This window comes from Paramisgurnus dabryanus, chromosome 24 (assembly GCF_030506205.2).
Source record: "Paramisgurnus dabryanus chromosome 24, PD_genome_1.1, whole genome shotgun sequence".
NCBI lineage: Eukaryota > Metazoa > Chordata > Actinopteri > Cypriniformes > Cobitidae > Paramisgurnus > Paramisgurnus dabryanus.
Window position 1 is genome coordinate 25,868,386 of NC_133360.1, and position 23,702 is coordinate 25,892,087.

Consider the following 23,702-nt stretch of genomic DNA (forward strand, 5'->3'; position numbering starts at 1 on the left):
ACTGACAGGTGAGAATGACTTCACAACTTGGTATTTTTAAACAAAGGTATTTTAACACGTGTGGTCTCAAAACTGCTGCTATTGTGTCCGTCTAGATACCTCCCAGAACGAGCAAGATCACGCAGTCCGCTGAGCCGTTCTCTCAGTCCACGCTCTCACAGTCCCAGCTTCACGTCTTGTAGCTCTGCCCACAGTCCACCAGGTCCGCCCGGTCGCAACGGCATGGGTCCGCGTCGGGCCTCCTGGGATTGGACGTCGCATTCCCGTGGTGATGACGACCATCGCGAGAGAGATGAATGGAGGAATGATGAGGAAGAGAGACCCAACGGATGGCTGTCTGAGCGTAGGAAGCCCTATCTTAAACCGGGGGACCGGATTAGTCCCCGTATTGGGCCCGGAGACGAGAGGGGGCGGGACTGGTACCCTCGTGGAAGCCCTCAGGGTTCCTCATTCTCCTCCTACCACTCCATAGAAGAATTTTATAAGAAAGACTCGCTGTACAAGAGTGATAAACTGACCAGGTCACAGCATCAGAGGCATGAGGGAAAAACTAAAAGGAGGGAGGGTGGAGACCACAGACCTCGACATTCAGAATCAGACGTGACGGATGACAGTCGGATGGCTGAGGACAGAGGACGCAGCAAAAGGTCGAGCCGGAGGCAGGAGAAAGAAGAAAGAGAAACTGAGAATCAGGCATGTGCCGCACAAATGTTACAAAGACCGAATCACACATTATCAAATTTCACACATTATTTTAGTTTAAAATAAACTATATTGTAAAGTAAAATATATATATATATATATATATATTTTTTTTTTTTAAAGGTGCACTGTGTAGATTTTAGCAACATCTTGTGGTGAGGTTGCGAATTGCAACCAGTGGCTCAGTCCCCCCTCATCCCTCCCTTTCGAAGCACATAGATAGAAGCTATAGTTGCTGCCACAGGACAAACATGTCGTCGTCTGAGACAACATAGTGACAAAACGCCCTCTGTACAGCAGTTTGTCCATTTAAGGCTACTGTAGAAACATAATGGTGCAAAACGGTGCCCCGCGGGGTGTATGTAAACAAAAAATCTCATTATAAGGTAAGAAAAGCATTAACGGTTTACTATATAAGGTCTTTATACACCACTGATAATATAGTTACGTATATAATGCAACTCCTAAACTCCTAAAATGTACACATTGCACCTTTAACGCTGATTTACACTTATCCAATAAATGGCATTCTTTTACTATAATAATGATAATAATAATAAATAAAAAAATACTTTTTATTATTTTCTTCATTATTTTTATTACAATATAATAACAATAATACTAATTTATTATTTATTAAATAATAATATTTTATTTTTATATATAAATACATATTTTAATATATAAATTAATAAATAAAATGTGTCCTTTTCAGTATATCTATCCTTAAAACAGTCCTACTTTCTCTATGACAGAAGGAAGAAAATCCAGTCAAAGAAAGATCTCCATCTCCTCATGACATCAAACCTTTAGAGTCTAATAAGTGTGACAGAAACAGCGAGGTAAACACATCTGCTTATTTTTTTGATGCTCTGCAGTTTCTGATCCATGTCTATTCAGCAAGACATGGCCAACCATTTAGCTTTAAAGAAACAGTTCACCCCAACATGAAAATAAGCCAAGCATATTTTATTCACTAGATGCTGTATAGAAAATAATAAATAATATTCAGTTTTATAATAGCATTGAATAATGCCCCATTTTTAAAGCTTTTTAAAGTCATCTGAGGTAAAGCTTTGGGTTTTTAAAAATTATTTAATATATCTACGACTTTGTTCGCCTGAAAGAAGAAAGTCATATTACATCAAGGCTTAAAGGTGCACTCCACTTTTTTTGACAATATGCTCATTTTCCAGCTCCCCTAGAGCTAAACATTTGAGTTTTACAGTTTTGGAATCCATTCAACTGATCTCAGGGTGTTACCACTTTTAGCATAGCTTAGCACAGTCCATTGAATCTGATTAGTCCATTAGCATTGTGCTAAAAAATAACCAAAGAGTTCCAATATTATTCCTATTTAAAACTTGACTCTTCTGTAGTTACATCGTGTACTAAGACCGATGGAAAATTAAAAGTTGTGATTTTCTAGGCAGATATGGCTAGCATATGGCTAGCCAGTTTGAGAGTCTCTCATTCTGGCGTAATAATCAAGGACTTTGCTGCCATAACAAATGATATTATGCAGGGCCCGAAAATAGTCCCCTGCTATTGAAAGTTACCAAGGGGACTATTTTTGGGCACATCGTAATATCATTGCGCCTGCTGCAGCCATATTACAGCAGCAAAGTCGTTGATTATTACGCCAGAATAAGAGTATAGTTCTTAGCCATATTTGCCTAGAAAATTGCAACTTTTAATGTTCTGGCGGTCTTAGTACACGATGTAACTACAGAAGAGTCACGTTTTAAATAGGAAACATATCCAAACTCTTTGGTTATATTTGAGCGTGATGCTAATGGTCTAATCAGATTCAATGGGTTATGCTAAGCTATGCTAAAAGTGCTAGCGCCAGACCCGGAGATCAGCTGAATGGATTCCAAAACGGTACAAATCAAATGTTTAACTCTGGGGGAGCTGGAAAATCAGCATATTTTCAAAAAAATAAAGTGTCCCTTTAAGGGTGAGTAAAATGGGCTAATTTTCATTTTGGAGTGAATTATTTCTTTAACTTATAGTCTAAGGGCCAATCTCATTTCTCTTTCTTACCCCTTTGTCTTCGTCTTCCCCTTGCCCTTCGAAACCGAGTGAAGGGGAAGGGGTAAGACAGATTGTTCCTCTTAAAAAATGGGACACCACTTGATTACCGTTTGCGTCACCTTCCCTTGCCGCTAACTGGCTGCTACGTCAACAGACAAGCTTTGACATAAACAAAGAAGATGCCGTCGTCTCAGGTTGTGGTATCAATTGCCTAAGCTGAGCTCAACAAATAGCGCATAACTTAGCTGCTAGCTAGCAGCGGCTTAACTAGCGATTCAAAATAAAAACATTACAATTAAAACTGCTTGAACATTTTATCAAAAGTATCATAAAACATGAGTGTCATAATATAATCTCAATTAAACTGCTGAAAATAACGTTACTTTCATTTGTGCGACTCCTTGGCAGTTCGACATTCAGCCATAAAAAATCTTGATGCCGGCTCTCCTAAGAAATTCCTACTTTAACGTTTACCCCTCTCTTTCAAGTGTGGTCCTTATCACACTTCGTTTCAAGGGCTATGTATCCCTACGCCTTGGCCCTAGCCCTTGATCAAACTGAGAACTGAGACGCCACTTCGCCTCACATGAACGCACAAAACGAGGGGTAGGGGTAAGGGGTAAGACAGAGAAATGAAACGCACCCTAAATCTGATGCACATTATGTTTGTATACAGATCTGTATACAGTACTATTGTTTGTTGCTTTCTGGTTCTCAGAGATTAGATAGTGGAGATGATGAAGAGGGCGAGTGCTGGTATCCTAAAAGCATGGAGGAACTACTGACCGTAGATGAAGTTGGAGGAGAGGACGACTCTATTGTAGAGCCTGATCTACCTGACCTTCAAGAAGAGGACCTGGGCGTGGAGACAAAAAAGCTGCCAGCTGTCAACCCTAAACCTAGCGAGGAGACCTTAAAACAGTGCGAGGAACCCACTTTGGACCCTCCTTCTCCTCCGCCTATAGATTCGGTCCTAGAAGAAAGCTCCAGTGGTCCACAGCCCAGCCCCAAAGAGATGTCCCCAACTAAATCTCTCCAAGACCAGTCAACCTCTCACATTAACCAGTTCCCCACCCAAGACTTTAAGATCGCTTTGGAACAAACTTGTACCTACACGGATATGGAGACGCAGATCAACACATCCACACCGGCCGGGGCACCTAACCAAGACAGCTCGTGTGAAAGTGGGAAAGTGATGGATACGCACTTAAGCAATGATGAGAACAAAATAATAGAGATGGACAACAAAGAACCACGGCTGAAACAGGACAGTGAGAAGAAAGGTAACTGCTGACTTTAGTTTTTCGTAAGGTGTAAGTGATTTATAATGGTTAACAAGGTGTAGGTTATGGATGAAAAGCGTTTTTTATTCTAGATATTCCTGACTCATCGCCTGCGCCATCTCAGATGACAGACGTCTCGATAGCCTCACCTTCCCAAGAACGAGAAGAGAAAGCCATCAGTGAACACAGCATACCATTAGGTGACAACAATTTGGCTTTTTCATCAGCATTATCCATCAAAAAATCTGATCTCATACTTTGAAAGCATCCTTAATATCTCTAAATGAAGAAGATTTAATGAACAGAGACTTTGGCAGGAGATGGTCAGAGGATTACCACTGACGCAGAATCAGTTTGGGTATAAGGTGTTGAGATGGCATTATAAATGAAAAGCTTTGGCTGTGAGATGGGCTGCGAGTGTGTAACTGAGCCCTTGGGTCCAGCTGATGTCAGTGGAGCGTTTGTCATCCCGTTTTAGAGCGCGAGGTGTGAATTGCACCCACGAGACTTGAGCTTGTGTACTGATTACTGCACAGCTACCACAGCTAATTCAAGCACAGAAGAGTCGACTTTACACCCTCCCTCGCACGCTAAAATATACAGGATTGATGTTTTTTTTGGGGTGTAGATATATATTTGTCTGGCATGGTTATAGCTTATTTTGTCTTTTGGCAGGTGTGGAGTTTATCGTGCCAAGGACAGGATTTTATTGCAACTTGTGTGGCTTGTTTTACACCAGCGAGCAAACGGCCAAGACGTCACACTGTCGGAGTACAGTTCACTACAGGAACCTACAGGTCATACACACACACGCACATGTTTTATGACTTTATGATGGGGACATAATGACTTTCATACTGTATAAACTTTACATTCAATCTCCTAACACAGTGGTTCTCAAACGTTTTGGTTTCGTGCCCCCTCAAAGAAAAGTCATAATATAAAACAATCTCAAACGTATAAATTAATGTATTAATTAAATTAATGTATTTTATAATATATACACACTAGTCAACATTTGAAGTGGATCAAAACCTTTTATAAAAGTTGTCTTAAAGGGGACATATCATTAAAATCTCTTTCCACTGGGGACACCAAAGATTTATTTGACATCTTAAAAAATCTTGTGAAATGTCCCCTTTTAAATTTTGATAAATACCTGTTCTTGTCTTTGATAAGAAAAATTTGATCCACTTCAAATGTTGACTAGTATATATATTTTTATTTAGATTTTTTTATGTATTTTATAAAATGTCATAAAACTGGAGCCTTCTGGGCACCCATTAGCAACCCCCCATGGCCCACGGTATAAAAACAACTGCCCTAACCCAACCCCTAAACCTAACCCTCACAAAACAATTTCCACGTTTTTACATTTTCCAAAAAAGCGTCATTTAGCTTTTAGCCTTATGGGTACAAATAAAGTTCCCATAGGTTCAAAAAGTTTTTTTCAAAAACGTAATATAAAATGCTAAACTAAAATTGATAAATGCTGTAAAGGTGATGTTCATTGTTAAGTTAATGTTAACTAATGTAGTTAACTCAAGCTTATGGTTAAAGGTGCAGTGTGTCAATTTTAGCATCATCTAGTGGTGAGGTTGCGAATTGCAACCAACAATGGCTCAATCCACGGCTCACCCCTCGCTTTTGAAACGCATAGAGAAGCTACAGTAGCCGTCACCAGTAAAACATGTCATAGACGGAGACAATTTAGTAAAAAAAAGTTTGTCGTCGGAGCGGATGGTGTAGTTGGCAGCGCTCCGACATATGGTGCAAACGCACTTCCGGCGAACCGAGTTCGAATCCCGGCTCGAGGTCCTTTGCCGATCCCATACCCCTCTCTCCACCCTCTACTTTCCTGTCGTCTCTCAAAACCTACTGTCTATCAATAAAAAGGCAAAAATGGCTAAAAAAAATATAAAAAAAGTTTGTCCGTTAAGGGCTTCTGTAGAAACATGGTGGCACAAAATGACGACCTCCACGTAAGGAGACCCTCTGTGTATGTAGATAAAATGTCTCATTCTAAGGTAATAAAAACATAAACGGTTTATTATAAAAAGGTCTTTATACACCCCTGATAATATAGTTTTTTTATATTATTTTGCATTTCTGTTAAGAGATCCTTCTAAAAATTACACACTGCACCTTTAAATTTGACTTAAACGTATGGACATTTAAATTATATGTCACCTTTATATATTTTTTTCAGAACATGAAAATGTGCATGAAACAGATTTTTATTGCAGAACAATTTCTTCTTTAAAAATGGTATTATAGTAAAATACACTATTATAATATAAATAACAAATAAACAATATGCAATGCAATACAATACAAATATATATATACAGTAATGTGCAAAAGTTTTAGGCCACCACCACCACCAGGGCCCGTATTCATAAAGAATCTTAATGCAAAGAGTAGCTCCTAGTGACGCAATTCTAAGAAAATTCTTAGAAATGTGGGCGTTTACTCTTAAAATTAAAGAAACTATCATTTTCAAAAAAGTAATTCAGAAAGCATCTTAACCCTTAAATGAGGTCTTAAGGTCAAAATTATTAGGAGCACGGACGAGGACTTTTAAGAGGCTTAAGAGTTTTTCTAGCAACCGGGAAAGTGGACAAAACATGAAGAGGAAGACAAAAATGTTGCACACGATGCATGACAGTAAGTTAATAACATGCAACACATTAGATTGTCCAGGAATCATGCTTGTGACCGATCTTATTAGAGACATAAGAATATAATATAGGGGGCTGAAATAAAAGTAATCACTACATTATCTACAGTAACAGATTCGGTAACTAGAAAAATGCACCATATGATTTGGATCTGTTACAGACGTCTATAAGCAAAGTAATCACACAAACTTACAGAACCTTGTGTTGCTGTTTATTTTTCTATCAAATACGTTAAGTATGACATTAACAGCATGGTACATAAAAATAAATATATAATTCATTTCATTTATATATATATATATATATATATATATATATATATATATATATAGTTTACCCTAAAAACACTTCAGCTTATACTTTTATACAGTTTTTAACACGCATGTCCTGTATTTTCTGGTTGTATTCTAATAAAGAGACTGAGAAATAATTATATATGATCACTACACAATTGCAAAAACAACAAATCTAATGGTAGCATGGTTGCCGAAGCCTTTTGCACAGTACTAAAATAGTATAATAAATTACTAAAAAAATAAATAATAAAGTAGAATTTAATAAATGACAACATTTACAAAATTGTATAAAATTGCCAGCTTTAATGAAAACCCTTAAGAAGTCCTTTCTTAGGTTAAAGAATATGTTTTTAAGGATACAACGTAAAAGTGACCAAAAAGACAATTATTGCTATAGCGCCCCTTGTGGCAAGGCTGAGAATGCAACACGTACACGTGCTGTAGTTCCTTGAGTGTCAGGGTAGAAAGTTAAGGATTTGAGTGGATTTAAACAAGTATGCGTTCACAATGAAGTGCATGAAGAGAAAATTGAAAACTGATCTGTGTGACGCATGCTTGTCTGGGTTTCCAATTGATCATATGACCGCAGTGTAAGATTGAGAGGATCAAGGAACAGCGGCTCCTCTCACAGTCCTCAGGGTGGGATATAGTATCTCGTCTATTCCTTCACACCTTTACACACATAAACACACATCCAATAGTGGATCAGCACGCAGCCAGAGATTTCCTGTCAACACAGTCGGACCGCAAACCAGTTGTCCTGTCTCTCAGACCAGCAGAGTCATGAGCAGGAGAACATCACCTCCCTCTTCAGTTCTCATCCTTGAGGTCTGCCATGCGTGTCGGGTTTATAAGAACCACAGCGAGGAGGCAACAGCTGAGTTTTAACACCACAGACCGTAAACATTACAGGAAACACCTGCTTTCTCTCTCACATTTGAACCTTCTTGGGTTTCGACTTTCCCTTGTGTTTTACTCATAACCGCAGTTGAGCGTCAATGTCCGGGAAAACGTGCAGATGAGAAGCATAAATCTACTTGCAACTTCGGCAGATGCTTTCATCCAAAGTGTGCCTTGGGATTCGAACCTACAACCTTGTTGATGTTAGCACTAGGAACACATACATCAGTGTTAAGTCACAACAATGCCAAGATGTTTTTGACAGAGAGACCTGCTTATGATTCATTGGAGCAGATTTTAATGATTTATTGTGTATTTGTTTTTTATTTTTATAGAAGTATCTGTCACAGCTGGCTGAGGAAAGTCTCTTGAACTTCAACACTGGGTCGCCGAAGGCTGAATGAAGCTCAGGACTACGACAAACTGAATGAGACAAATCCATCAAAACCCACAAAACACAGAGGATAAGAAGAATATATAAATAAAATAAATAATGGAATATATAAATAAACCCAGTCCCCGTTCATGAAATAGAAAGAGCAGAATCAAAATTCTGCAAAATAATGTTGTGGATTTATAAGGATTGTTAAGTAAGGAAGTGCTTCAATGATACAAGATGTAAATTTTTGGGCAAACTCTTTTAAGAACACTGTCCTATACAGGACGCAAGAAAATATTTGTATCCTTGTGTGCGGTAAAAGTATTTTTTATTACACTGTGAACAATAATCAGAATGTGAAAGCACTGATAAGTGTCATGTTTACATCATCTGCCTCATTACTAGAAACTACTGTAGATTGCAAATATGTTTTGTACAAATACACATTTCAGAAGTGCCTAATTTAAAATTGAAGAGGTGTAAAATGATCCTCAGGTTTATCAGGGCATGCTTGTTTTTGTTGCGTTGCTTTTGTTATTTTTCTGTATGTATTGCATTGTGATCACTGTTTGGTGTTTCTTTAATAACTGCAGGTCTTTTCATTGCAAGTGCTTTATTAAAAAAAATATAAAAATAAAAGTGCTATTTGTTGTGAAATGCTTAAAATCAAAAACACAGAAGAAAAGCTACGTACTTGTCAGTGAAATTATTTGACATTTTTCGTCATTACTGTACACGGATTTTAGGCATACTTCAACAGGACCATGTTTATTTATCTGATTTCAAATGTATTTGAGTAAGGATACAAGCTGAGGGTGTGATATAATGCTAGTGTATTGAAATAGTTCTGGAAATGGTTGTTTTATATTCTGGTAATGATAGACACAAATATATAAGTCTGTATTATTGCTATGGATTTTTTTTTTGGTGCAACTATTTAAATAAACTTTTATGCAAATAATGTTGCCAGATTTATTTGTTAACTGAATGTGTAAAATTCCATTCTTAGAAAGTTACTCTCTTTTAATTCATACATTTAAATGAATAAATAAATTTTGTTTACAGCAGTTGCATGAATTTCATTTTTTTAATATTAAAAGGGAGATATCAAGTAAATCTGTCTTTTTTCATGTTTAGGTGCTGTAATTGGGTCCCCAGTGCTGTATAAACCTAGAAAATGTGAAAAAGATCAACCCAGTAACTTAGTTTTGGTAAATCATTCTCTGCAAGCATGTATAAAATAGCTCATTGTTATTTGACTCCCCTTGTGATGTCAGAAGGGGATAATACTACCCCTTAATCTGCACTATCCAACCACGACACTGCCATTTAGTGCAGAGATCAGCTCATTTGCATTTTAAAGGACACACCCAAAAACGGCACATTTTTGCTCAACCCTACAAAGTGTCAATTTTAACCAGCTATAATATTAAATAATCTATATGGTGTTTTGAGCTAAAACTGCACTTGTGTACTCTGGGGACACCAAAGATTTATTTGACATCTTAAAAAAGTAATGTAAATGTCCCTTTAAACATTAATTTTATTTAATATTTTAATTCTGCTTGAAATTTCAGCATAGTCATGCATTTTAAAGCATCTTAAACGCATTTCCTACCCACATAAACCTGTACTTGACTATTTACTAGCTGTAGTAAATGCCTAAGCTAGACCTTGTTACTATAATAAATATTAAAGTATACTTCACTCTTAACTACAGTTTAATCAATACTAAAGTTTACATTTAACGTGTAGTAGTAATTATATCAAGGCATACTTTAATTTACTACAGTTCTTTACTATAGTAAATACTAGTGTGTCTTCGCTTGTTCATTACGAAATAACAAGATGACGATTGCATCAGTGATCAATAATGCGCATGATCCACACCTTTATTTTCCTCACTTTATGAAACTGGGTCAGTTGGATGATAACAATGACTTCATGCTAAATCATGCGCACACTATTACGTAATTACATCATTGCGGTCCCCGCGTTCGACGCCAGGCGGCGAGCGTGACGTTCAAAGAACGCCTTCGAAAATGCGAGAAGGCCTGCTTCATGATGCTCATTTCTCATTGGTCGCTTTATCATCCGCCTCCGTTATTCTGACCAATCGGAAAGCTCGTTACGTTATCGGGTTGCTGGGCAGAGAACACAAACTCGACAGCGGAGATACGTGTCGTGCAAACTTGAAGTAGCCTACGCTTTACAGCAGGTTTGTTGGATTTGGCTTTTTTGTACAAATTTATATTCCATGACACAATAATCTGTTTCATTTTCTTACAAACTGCATTAAATGAGCTACAGACGAGCTTTTGTTCAACGCTCACCGCGTTTAGGCTTTGTTTATGTTTACGTTGCGCTTGCGCGTGCACGAATCGCCATGCAATACATGCGTTGGTGTTTGAAATATAAACCGTTTGTATTTAAACGAACACAGGATTTATTTAGAAGTAATGCTTTTTGTTTGTAAGCTTTGGTTTTTCTATGCATGATAACGCGATCCATTCATTTCGTCGTGTTTTGAGCCAAATGGACGAAGCTGATTGGAGCAGCTGTCTGCAGTTTATGTTTTCATTCATTTTTGCTTTAAGTTATACAGAAAATCAACCTATACTCTTTCAATTCTAGGTGCAGAGATATACTTCATACACCTTGAAATTTATTTTCCGACCATGGCAACTGACTGCGAGGCATGGCTTAATGCAAACCCCGTTGGTAAGATGGTTTTTATTGCAGTATTATGTGTTTATGTCACCCATTAACTGATTCTGGGTCAGCCTTAGAAATATTTACCTTATCGGCTATTTGTCGTGATAAGAAGTCGCCAAGAAGGTCGAGAGTAACGTTTTATCTTGCAGAGGTTGGTTGGTTATGAGAAAGTTGGAAGAGCTCAAAGTATTAAACTCCTTGTTATATAAATGCTATATTGTTTATGTAGGCAAATTTTGACGCTAAACAGCCTCGTGACATTTCAAACCTATATGCATTTTTTTTTTTTTTAGCTATATTACTAACACAAACAGCACTTTTTCTTACGACATTGCAACTACTATTAGTAAATAATGACTTAAATCGCCGTCTTTTTCCTCAATGTATGACTTGGAATATAGCACATAACATGAATGAGTTTAAAGTCCCCATGAAAAAAAAAACAGTAGGCAAATATACCCAAATGACTACTACTTTAACGTGGGTACTTCGTCTAATTCAGTATGTACCATCACAGTACGCAACTTTATGGTAATATAGATGGTTTCATCGGACGCACGTGATACACGTCTGGATCCGAACCTTACTTCCGGTTTCGTTTTTTAAATGGTCTGACTAGTTACTAAACTGATCTCTTGAACAAATGCCTCGTCGAAAATAACAAATGTTTTGGTTTCCTAGGTAATCTATGTGTTGTTTTGTTTGCTTGTTATATAAATAAACTATGTTTAAAGAATTTGTTGTTATTTATTATTAGCGGAGTTTACCGGAAGTTACGTGCGGACCGCGACAGCCGCTTGTTTATGTTGTTACCGCTGAAACGGTCTATAGATTGGCGATTTTTGTGACATCATTTTGCACTTTAGCTCCTCGTCAGATTTTTCAGCCCATACAAAAGCTTTCTAGTTTTTAAACTCTTATCAATGCACTTCGGTGGGTCTGTAAATGTCGTTTTTGACCATGGTGACTATCTTTTTCCTTTAAAAATACTTTGATATAGACAATTTTTCCAGTTCCGAAAGAAAGTATACGTATACAAATATTCCCCCAAACTGTCATCCTCCCGCAGAGGCTGCCGATCAAAGCGACTCGTTCCCCTCTGGAGACGAGGACGCCACCTTTACCGCAAACGTCAACAATGAGATCAACGGAAACTGGATAGCGGCTCCCACCGGCAGCATTCATGAGGCGAGACTGAAGGCCAAGGTGAAGAGACGTCTGAGGAAGACTTCCTCCAGGGACTCGGGTCGGGGAGACTCGCTCAGCGATAATGGAGATGTGGTCCGGTCTGTGGTTCCGCCCACCAGCCCTAAGGGCAAATTGAACAGGAAATCGAGGATGGGGAAAGGACGAGGGCTGCCAAAGAAAGGTATTGGCTCAATGGTTTAATTTTAAAGCCCGTTTCCTGCTCAAATGTAGGTTTTGATTGAATTTCCAACTTTGAAATGCACATAAATATGGAAGAATGGGATCTGGAATCGGAGCTGTTGTTGGAACTGGCGGAAATTTCCGTAAGATTCCAGAACGTTCCATTTATGTGACTATAAATGGAATAATGTACAAATTGTATTATCGGCATACGTTTTGAATAAAAATTTTGACTCCTTGGAATGCTTGATTCTGATTGGCCAGTTGCAACGTTTGCAGGTTTGTTATTCCCAGATAACTACTCAAAACTAAAAAAAAGTAAATGAAAGTAAACAGTTTTTCCATGCGGAAGGTCTGCATTCGTTAAAAGTTAGCAAATACAATATTTAATCTTCCTCACTTTACTTATTAGGTAAATAGCAGTGTAATAATCATACTCTCTGTAGACACGTGATTACCCAATTGTGTAACATTCCTGGCTCCTTTGTATCTTCACTTCAATGGTTTACTCATCTGAGATATGACGCAGACGGCCAGGAGATTTGATGTGTTTTAGCAAAGATTATTACATCGTGACTGCTGCTTAACACTTCCAGTCCTGACTCATTTCTGTATAAGATGACATAACTTCACGGTCCAGCCTCATTTCGACTTTCTGGCATGATGGGATCGGCCTGTGCAACCTATTGGGGTTACATAACTGCTGTTATGTCAGCCAGCAAGGCAGGGCTGTTAAATCCTGTTGCCGTATTTTGACTTGAGGTGCATGTGAATTATCGCTGAATACATGCACGTAGGTTTGGAAGTCCACGGTTGAATACAAAACTGCAATGTTTATGCACTAAATCATAGCATCTATAAACAGGTCTAAAATGTATATTGACGTCTTCGAACACTGCTCATCCTGATCTATTCACTCTTTAATCCAAAATCTGACATGATGAATGTGTTAATGCCGTAGTTGTTTCATTTGATGACACTTTGCGATGGTACGTTTTTTTCCTGGCTATTCTGATGTATCTGAAGAGGATCATTTGAGATTACAATGCAGATCACAGCTTTAATAAAAATCCTTTTGTTTATTCGTAAGTAAAATTCATTAAGGATCTTTTATGTCGTACTATCACACCTCAAGACTAAATGCCCCTTCACACCAAGAATGATAACAATAAAGAGGAAAATGTTTAACCCTTAACTGGCGCTGTCCCGTAAGGGGGACACCTGAGTTTACTTCAATATTTTTTATGTAAATGTTAATCTATTACGACAAACTACATATTGTTGGAATCTAACTGTGGGTTCACACCAGACGCATTTGAAGCTTCGAATTCGCATCCTCCGCGCCTAGTTGGACGCTTGAACATTTTGAGTGTACTCGCTTAAAATCTAGCTATCAAGACGTAGGAGGGGCTTCCATAGATATGTATAAAGGCTAGATGTGTTACGGAGTCTCTGACGTCATCGCCTGGCGGCCATCTTACCACAGGGCGCTTGCTTACTCGTAGCGTTGAGTTTAATGGTGCAGGTACTTTTAAATGACAATAACTTGCTCAATTTTCTACCAATTTTCAAACGGTTTGGTTTCTTACAAACGTTATTAACGTCGGATGCCTTAACATGTTTCATAAAAATAATTTTTGTTTTGTTTAGGTATGCAGTGTCATAGGTACATCTTTGACGTTTATAACAAACCAAACTGTTTGAAAATCGGTAGAAAATTAAGCAAGTTATTGTCATTTAAAAGTACATGCATCATTAAAACACAATGCTATGAGTGAGCGAGCTGCCTGTGGTAAGATGGCCGCCAAATGCGGATGTTCCACTCAATTGGCTAGCAGGGTGGGCGAGACATCTAGCCTTTGATACATATCTATGGGAGCTTCTGCGACTCCGCTCGCTTCCTGTAATCACGTCACTACTAGAGCAAGCTCCTGATTGGTTAACGCAGCGCATTTTTCTTTTCTCGGGAAAAGATTGCAGCAAATAGCGAAATGACCCAACTTCCAAAAAACCAAAGTTTCACTCGGATATACGTTATGACGGGGAAAATAATACAATTGTTACTTCAGTTTCATTGTGACTTAAATACAGATACCGATAAACAATATTGTTGTCACTTTCAGAGCTATATGATGCTATAAATTGCTAAAACATTGTAGTATGTGAAATGTTAAATTGCAACCTGCGGGTTGGAATAAAAATAACGTTATCCATTTGTGTGCAGTATATAGCTATTGCAATAGTAATCGTTCTTGTTGTAAACGGGCTTAAATGATTAATTGCTGTTATGCTTTTTTTTTTAAGTGACTTCCTTGTTTCAATCATTAGAAAGATTTATGTATCCAAGCAAATGTAATTGGTTAGAATGAGTTTCTCTTTCTTCGTTCAGGCACTTGCTGTTAGTTTCGAAAGCATTTTACCAGCTGAGTGTTAAAGAGATCTTAGTTTTGTTTTGACTAATGATTTCAGAGAAAGAGATCCTGTGTGGTTAACACAGGAACAGTCTGTATTTTCACTCTTAGCTACGTTTCTTTTTTTATTCATGATGTCACTTGAACGTCCCCCAATGCGTTTTCTTGGATCTGTAGGTGGAGCTGGAGGTAAAGGTGTATGGGGAACTCCTGGTGTGGTTTACGACGAAGACGAGGTTGATGTTAAAGATCCCAATTATGACGCAGAACAGGTAAAAAACAATCATTGTCTTCCTGTTTTAATGATGACATCCGCAAATAACTCACCTGACGTCACGATTATCCAGGAGAACTGCGTGTACGAAACTGTCGTCCTGCCTTTAGACGAAGAAACCTTCGAAAAGACCCTTACTCCTATCGTACAGGAGTACTTTGAGCATGGAGATGCTAATGAAGTTGCGGTAAGTTGCACATCTTGGATTTAGTTTTTTGTGTTGTTTTAAAGAGATTTAATGGGTATCGTCAACTGTGTGCTTTCCATTATTTATCATAATACTTACATAATATTTGTTTTCCTACTATGGAAGTCAATAGTAACCATTAGCGGTGTGCTAAACATCATTTATCATAATATCTTCATAATTTATCACAATACTTCGAGAATATTTGTTTTTCCTACTATGGAAGTCAATAGTTACATTAGCAGTGTGCTAAACATCATTTATCAAAATATCTTCATCATCCTTTATCACAATACTTCCAAATATTTGCTTTTCCTACTATGGCAGTCAATGGTTACCATTAGCGGTGTGCTAACCATCATTTATCAAAATATCTTCTTCATCATTTATCACAATACTTCCCAATATTTGTTTTTCCTACTATGGAAGTCAATAGTTACCGTTAGCGGTGTGCTAACCATTATTCATCAAAATATCTTCATAATTTATCACAATACTTCCAGATTATTTTTCCTTCAATGGAAGTCAATGGTTACCATTAACGTTGTGCTAATCATCATTTATCAAAATATCTTCATAATTTATCACAATACTTCCAGAATATTTTTCCTACTATGGAAGTCAATGGTTACCATTAACGTTGTGCTAATCATCATTTATTAAAATATCTTCATAATTTATCACAATACTTCCAGAATATTTTTCCTACTATGGAAGTCAATGGTTACCATTAACGTTGTGCTAATCATCATTTATCAAAATATCTTCATAATTTATCACAATACTTCCAGAATATTTTTCCTACTATGGAAGTCAATGGTTACAGCAGCTGTGTGCTTACCATTATTTATCAAAAATATCTTTTTTGTGTTCATCAGAAAAAGAAATTCATACAGGATTAGAACAGCATGAGGATGAGAAAACGATGACAGAATTTTCATTTTTGGGTGAACTATCCCTTTAAGTGCTGGTACACACTCGTCACTTGATGTACTTTACTTGCATAGTCCAGCTACAAACCTGTACATTGCCGCGCTCTAATTGGCTGGTTTTTGAAGACCTCTCGCTGTTTTCCTGCAGGAGCTGCTCGCCGAGCTGAACCTGGGCGGCATGCGTGGGGACGTGCCCATGCTGGCCGTGTCGCTATCGCTGGAGGCGAAGGCCAGCCACAGAGAGCTGACGTCACGGCTGCTCAGCGAGCTCTGCGGCGGCTGCATACTAACATGCGGCGATGTCGAGGCCTCCTTCCACAAACTGCTTAAAGAGCTGCCTGATCTGGTGCTAGACACACCAACGGCTCCACAGGTAATGCTACTAAAGGTGCACCTTAAAGGAAAACACCACAGTTTTTCAATATTTTACAATTCAATTTATGTTCTTACCTCAACTTTGATGAATTAATACATACCTATCTTTTTTTCAATGTGTGCACTTAATCTTTGCACAGCACGTTGTGAATGTGTTAGCATTTATCCTAGCCCCATTCATTCCTTAGGATCCAAACAGGGATGAATTTAGAAGCCACCAAACACTTCCATGTTTTCTCTATTTAAAGACTGTTACATGAGTAGTTACACCAGTAAGTATGGATGATGTTGCTGCGTGCCGAGGTCGAAGTGCTGCAAACTAAGTGCTCTTCCGCTATATAATATAGTTCTCATTTTTATCCGCTTAAAAAATCGCAACGTTTTATTTTGTGCCACCAAACTTACTTGTGTAACTACTCATGTAACAGTCTTTAAATAGGGAAACATGGAAGTGTTTGGTGGCTTCTAAATTAACCTCCATTTGGATCCTAAGGAATTAATGGGGCTAGGCTAAATGCTAACACATTCACGACGCGCTGTACAAAGATTAAGTGCACGCATTGAAAAAAGATAGGTATGTATTAATTCATCAAAGTTGAGGTAAGAACATAGTAAAATATTGAAAATCGGTGGTGTTTTCCTTTAAAATTAATGCACTTTGCTCCACCAGAAAATGTAAATATCTACTTTAAATTAAAAATGAAATGTGACTGCCTGTGAAAACCCATTTTTTCTACATAAAATTATCCTACATAATAAAGAACATTGTGTAAAAAAAAAGTGCTTGGCAAAGATTAATAGTGATTAATCACATACAAAATAAAAGTGTTTTTTTTTTGCAAAATATATGTGTGGGTGTGTCTGTGTGTAATTATGTATATTTAACCATACACACATGCATATATTCATTTCAGAATTTTGGAATTTATTTATTTAATGAACAAACTCCATCGCACACCTGTAGTGAATAGGTGCGTAGGAAAAAAGACCAACAATTAGGTCGTATCAGAAAGGAAAAAACTCCCGCACACTATCATATACTTGCAATTTAAAAAAGTATTTATTCACAACAACGTTTCGGTCTCACGACCTTCATCAGGTAAATTTTCTTAAATACATATATGAATGTGTGTCTATTTATATATACATAATTATACACAGCACACACTCATATATTATGGCAAAAATCATGTTTATTTTGTATACGATTAATCGCAATTAATCTTTGCCCAGCACTAAAAAAATTTAATCTTAATATCTTTAATGTTTCCTAAGTAAAATCATGTCGAAAATCACTTTTATTTTGTATTCGATTAATCGCAATTAATCTTTGCCCAGCACTAAAAAAAATAATATATCTTTAATGTTTCCTACGTAAAATCATGTCGAAAATCACTTTTTTGTATTCGATTAATCGCGATTAATCTTTGCCCAGCATTAAAAAATATAATCTTTAATATTAACTGAGTAAAATCATGTCAAAGATTGAAATCACTTTGAAATCAATGAGTGAACCATACTACAGCTTTATACTTTATTTCTATTTTACCAAATTCCAAACTTTGAATAAACTGAAAGATTATAATATTGCAGTTTGTAATATTAGTACACAAATCATAAAGAACCGCAATAGTTTCATAACACGACCCAGACACTAGTAGCATACCTTGATGAGTCTGATCGCTCAGTTTTAGGCTCGGTTTGCCTTTCTCTTTACTGAATGTTTATTTTGCCGTAAGTGAGTCTGACAGGCTGTGGTTAACAATGAAAACTCTGTGGTCTCTGTGCGTCCGGCGGTGCACAGGGGACTTTCAGCTGTTTAGTTTGGCTTTATAGAAACACAGAGCTTGTACTTTTGTCTCGTTGTGTGCAGAATGCTGGCTCAGCTTTGTGCTCCTAACACTATACAAACACGCAACCTTTTTCTCAACGTAACGCCATTCGTGACTGCAAATGTTGTTACAGAGCTAGAATATATTTAAATTCTATTTACAAATATTAAAGTCTGATCTTGCTTTTTTTTATCCACGACTATAGCTGTGTGTGTGTTCACAATGCAATGCATAAAATTCCAGTGGCCTTTTTAAAAGTTTGCCAGTCGTGAAGAGGAACCTTGGGTTGGTTTCGTACGTCGAGTGACCTTGTGCTGTGATATTATTTCCTTGTTTTGGATCCCTTTGCGAAACGATGAACGCTCACGGGTCTGAAGTGTTTGAGATGACAGATGAAAGTGATGTCAGTAGAAAGCTGACAGAATGAGCGATTGTGGCCTGTAAATATTAAAGGGGACTTTTTATGATGTCAAATACATTTTTATTGTCCCCACAGTACATATGTGATGTTTTAGCTCAAAATACCCCACAGATAATTTATTATAACATGTTAAAATTGACACTTTGTAGGGTTGAGCAAAAACGTGCTTGTTTTGGGTGTGTCCTTTAAAATGCAAAAGAGTTGATCTCTGTACTAAATGGCAGTGCTGTGGTTGGATAGTGCAGATTAAGGGGTGGTATTATCCCCTTCTGACATCACAAGGGGATGCTTTTCACATGCTTGCAGAGAATGGTTTACCAAAACTAAGTTACTGGGTTGATCTTTTACACATTTTCTAGGTTGATAGAAGCACTGTGGACCCAATTATAGCACTTAAACATTAAAAAAGTCAGATTTTTATGATATGTCCCCTTTAAATACTTAGTGCCTGTTTGTTTGTTTGTTTGTTTCTTTCTTTCAGATGCTTGGCCAGTTCATCGCCAGAGCGGTTGCGGATAACATACTTCCCAAAAGCTTCATAGACGGCTACAAAGGACGAGTAGATTGTGAATACACCAGGTATTTACAGTTTTTTTTGTCCTTACCAGCCGTAAACATAAAACAACGGATGGAGAGGAGTTTTGTTATTTTCCTAAAAAAAACAAATAATTTACTCACCACCATGTCATCCAAAATGTTGATGTCTTTCTTTGTTCAGTCGAAAAGAAATTATGTTTTTTTAGGAAAACATTCCAGGATTTTTATCATTTTAATGGACTTTAATGGACCCCAACACTAAACAGTTTTAATGCAGTTTAAAATTGCAGTTTCAAAGGACTCTAAATGATCCCAAACGAGGCATAAGGGTCTTATCTACCGAAACGATTGTCATTTTTGGCAAGAAAAATAAAAAATATGCACCTTAAACCACAACTTCTCGTCTTCCCCTTGCTGTGTGACGAACCAGCGCGACCTCACGTAATTGCGTAATGACGTCGAAAGGTCACTTGTTACAAATATGAAACGCACATTTGCGGACCATTTTAAACAATAAACTGACATAAAGACATAAATTAGTATCATTCGACATATAACAACGACCGAACGGTCCTCTTTCTCCACACTTGTAAACACTGGGGCGTAGTTTCGCATATGTCATCCGTGACCTCTTGACGTGATGACGTATTACGTGAGGTCACGCTGGCGAGTCACACAGCCGGAGGAAGACGAGAAGTTGTGGTTTAAAAGTGCATATTTTTATAAAAAAATGACAATCGTTTCGCTAGATAAGACCCTTATGCCTCGTTTGGGATCGTTTAGAGTCCTTTGAAACTGCAATTTTAAACTGCATTAAAACTGTTAAGTGTTGGGGTCCATTAAAGTCCATTAAAATGAGAAAAATCCTGGAATGTTTTCCTCAAAAAACATAATTTCTTCTCGACTGAACAAAGAAAAACATCAACATTTTGGATGACATGGTGGTGAGTAAATTATCTGGAATTTCTAGGACTAATCCTTTAAACATCAGATTGCATGCTTGGATTGAATGCAAAACGTGACCAGGTGTGACCGATTGCTTTACACTAAAAACTTGTCGTAGCTCGTCTGATGATTTTTATGCCTTGGTTGGTGCTCACTCTAAACAATGAGATTTGAGTCAAACTTTGCATTTGTAAATTTCCAGAGCCGCTCTGGATCGTGCGGCCGTGCTGCTGAGGATGAGTCGGTGGACCGGCCTACGCATCGACAACCTCTGGGGCTCGGGCGGCGGCCAGAGGCCCGTCAATCAACTCATCAAAGAGGTAAGGACCCGCCCCTTACACAGGACACACAACAACATCCCTTTGTCTTCAAAAGGGCGTCAGACTCGACAATGATGGATTGTGCAATTGTTGTTGCAGGTTAATCTCCTGCTAAAGGAGTACCTGCTATCAGGTGACACAGTGGAGGCCGAGCGGTGCTTGAGAGAACTGGAAGTCCCGCATTTTCATCACGAGTTTGTTTATGAGGTAACAGCACCAACAAAATGGCCATTTATAGGAAAAATTGTTTATGAAAATTGTTCACGACTTTATCTGTAACGTTTCAGGCTGTTGTCATGGTGTTGGAGTCTAAAGGTGAGAGAACGCTTCAAATGATCCTACAGTTGCTAAAATCTCTCTGCGCCTCCACGGTCATCACTGTGGACCAGTTGAGACGGGTAAGGCGACACCTGTTGGTCGTTTACATTATTGCGGTTCTAAACCTGCTCGCTCTGAACGTACCATTCTCCTCCTGCAGGGATTTGAGAGGGTTTATTTGGATATGGCAGATATCAGTATTGACGTGCCGTGTGCATACTCGCTCCTAGAGCAGTTTGTGGAACAAAGCTTTAACGCTGGAGTCATCAATAAAAAACTTCGAGATCTCTGTCCTTCTCGGTGAGTATTGCTATCGGTCATATTGTTGGATGTGGATTACATAATAAGCATTGTCATGTGGATTTACTTTTTTGTCATATGTTAGGGGCCGAAAGAGATGCATCAGTGAAGGAGATGGTGGGCGCCTCAAACTTGATAGCTACTGACTTCTGGAGCCCTAAAAGCCTGATCCATGGCAGCTGTTCCAGAGCTTCGTATTTCTTTAAGTTGTTTGTATTTGTCATGAAGGTTTAAGTACTTTCCTCTTATTAAAACACACAACGGGACCGAAAAACCTGGCACTTTTCAATCGATTGGATCCTTCTGATGTGACTTGTATAAGCTAACCCTGAAAGTGCCACACTTGTGACTTTGTCATTCCATGTTTTGTATTGAGTTCACTGCCACTCCTTTTTTCCAGTTAGCAGTGTTTGTAGAGACTTGCAGATTTACGTACAGAGCTTTATAAATGGGGACGTGGGTTGGGGGGGTGTAAGAAGTTCAAAGCGCTTTATCCCATCTGGGCTGCTTTTTGTATACTGTGCTCGAGTTTATTTTTCCCTTTATTTTCACTTTCAAGGATGTCGTTTCTGACGGTTGATTGACGAAAGGCAAAACAGGGCAATGTAAAGCAGCTGGGATCATTTCAAAGAAAAGTGTCAAGAACATTTATTTTTATATTTCAGGAGAGTGGTGGGTGGGAAATGTACCTAACTTACTTGCGCTTTGTTTAAAATGGTTGGCAAATATAAATAAAAATGGTTTGTCATCACTGTATATTTCCTTGATTTCTGTTTTATTGTACTTTTGTCCCAATTTTCACGGCTTAAGTGCTTAAATAGGGCGGTCATGGCCTAGCGGTTCAAGAGTTGGACTCGTAACCCAAAAGTTGCTGGTACGAGTCTCATGGCTGGCAGGTTGTGGCGCTGCAGGGAGAGCTGCCCACTGCTCCGGGTTTGTGTGTTTTAAAATGCAAATGCTATGATCTCTGCACTAAATGGCAGTGCAGATTAGAGGGTGGTATTATCCCCTTATGACATCACAAGGGGGGGCAAACTTCAATGAGCTATTATTTCACATGCTTGCTGAGAATGGTTTACCAAAACTAAGTTACTGGGTTGATCTTTTTCACATTTTCTAGGTTGATAATTTAAATTATAGCACTTAAACATGGAAAAAGTCAGATTTTAATGAAATGTCCCCTTTAATTTGAGGGAATGTGTGACCCTGTCTGTAAAAATCCAGGTTAAAGTCTCGATCTAATGATGAGATTAGGAGCATTAAAGTTTGATTTCACATTGATGTCCATCTTTGACATGACCTTACTTGGTTAATAACAAAGATATCAAGGTTATTTTGTTCTATATAATGTTCTTTACATAATGATTTTATGTAAAATTTTATGGGATTTTGGCACAGAATCTCAAGTATTGACATATAAGAGGGACACTTGAAATGCAACCACAAATATTTTTAATAAAAATATAGATTTATTAAATATGACAGGTACAGACTGAAATGTGCTCATGAACTAAACAGAAGGACAGAAAGTGCTTACATTTTACAATTGCATGCATGCATTAGCTGCCATGGTTTAACAAAATCCCATATAGACATCAGAAAACGTTACATTTACAGTGTACATCCATGCAACAGAGCTGTACATGATATGATACATTTTCTGGAAGAAAAAAACGCAATAATTTATAAGTATGTATAGATATCAAATTAGTTCAGGTTCACATAAATGGAACTAAAGCATACATAACAACATGCAGGATTACTTTAAAAAAAAAGAAACTAATAGAAAATATTCAATCCAGCTGTTGCATGACTGACTACATAAGTGATATGTGCTGATATTAGGTTGTAATGGGTGTGCACTTCATTCCCTAGAAGTGTATCCTACTCTGCTTCAAGCTGTTGCTGTTCTCTTAAAGTTAGTTCTTGTTGTTTTATAATCTCCTGGGTTTCCTTCTGCATCTTTTCCAGTTTCTCCAGCGTCACAGATTTCAGAGGTAGAAGCTTGGGTTTGCATAGGACCATGGTGGGCACGTTCTCCATGCAAAGCTGACCTGCAGAAATTGGGAGTACATGTCATTTTGATATGACCTTACTCGGCCACTCTTAAAGATTTCAAGATTGTATATTTTCAGAATGGTCTTTACATTATGTAGGATGAGTTTATGCAAAACAGTAAATCATTCAAATGACTTAAACTGGGTCACCAACAGGCATGGTCACCAAATGATCATCAAAATAGTGGTTGACTGATATTAGTTTGTTAATGGATGATGCCAGTACATAGAAAGAAGCAGGTTTAGGTGAAATGATTTTTGGCCATTTTGAAAATATATAGCCTAGCTATTGGCATTTAAATCTACCAAAAATACATGCACATAAACCTCATATGGTGCTTGTTTTAGGATACACAAAGAAGTGGGTGTGCTATGAAAGGCTTATGTTTAATAGCTGGCCAGAGTTGTTTTTCAGCTTTTTGTTGATCTTGA

General features: G+C 37.8%; 2 protein-coding genes across 2 annotated transcripts in view; both read left to right on the forward strand.

Moving 5' to 3' along the window:
* rbm20 (RNA binding motif protein 20) overlaps window positions 1-8,868 on the forward strand; it is an 80,865-nt gene extending 71,997 nt beyond the window's left edge. Inside the window, exons 9-14 of the mRNA XM_073813526.1 lie at window positions 88-693; window positions 1,458-1,544; window positions 3,458-4,022; window positions 4,115-4,222; window positions 4,698-4,819; window positions 8,235-8,868. Of these exons, the coding sequence (XP_073669627.1) occupies window positions 88-693; window positions 1,458-1,544; window positions 3,458-4,022; window positions 4,115-4,222; window positions 4,698-4,819; window positions 8,235-8,303 (1,557 nt within the window). The 3' untranslated portion in view covers window positions 8,304-8,868. The remainder of the gene's footprint in view (window positions 1-87; window positions 694-1,457; window positions 1,545-3,457; window positions 4,023-4,114; window positions 4,223-4,697; window positions 4,820-8,234) is intronic.
* Window positions 8,869-10,351: 1,483 nt separating this feature from the next.
* pdcd4b (programmed cell death 4b) lies at window positions 10,352-21,969 on the forward strand. Its single transcript, XM_065259661.1, has 12 exons — window positions 10,352-10,496; window positions 10,913-10,999; window positions 12,063-12,362; window positions 14,950-15,044; window positions 15,120-15,233; window positions 16,314-16,538; window positions 19,275-19,372; window positions 20,478-20,595; window positions 20,695-20,802; window positions 20,883-20,993; window positions 21,074-21,213; window positions 21,299-21,969. The coding sequence occupies exons 2-12, from the start codon at window positions 10,957-10,959 to the stop codon at window positions 21,357-21,359; spliced, it is 1,413 nt and encodes a 470-aa protein (XP_065115733.1). The 5' UTR covers window positions 10,352-10,496; window positions 10,913-10,956; the 3' UTR covers window positions 21,360-21,969.
* Window positions 21,970-23,702: the final 1,733 nt, after the last annotated feature.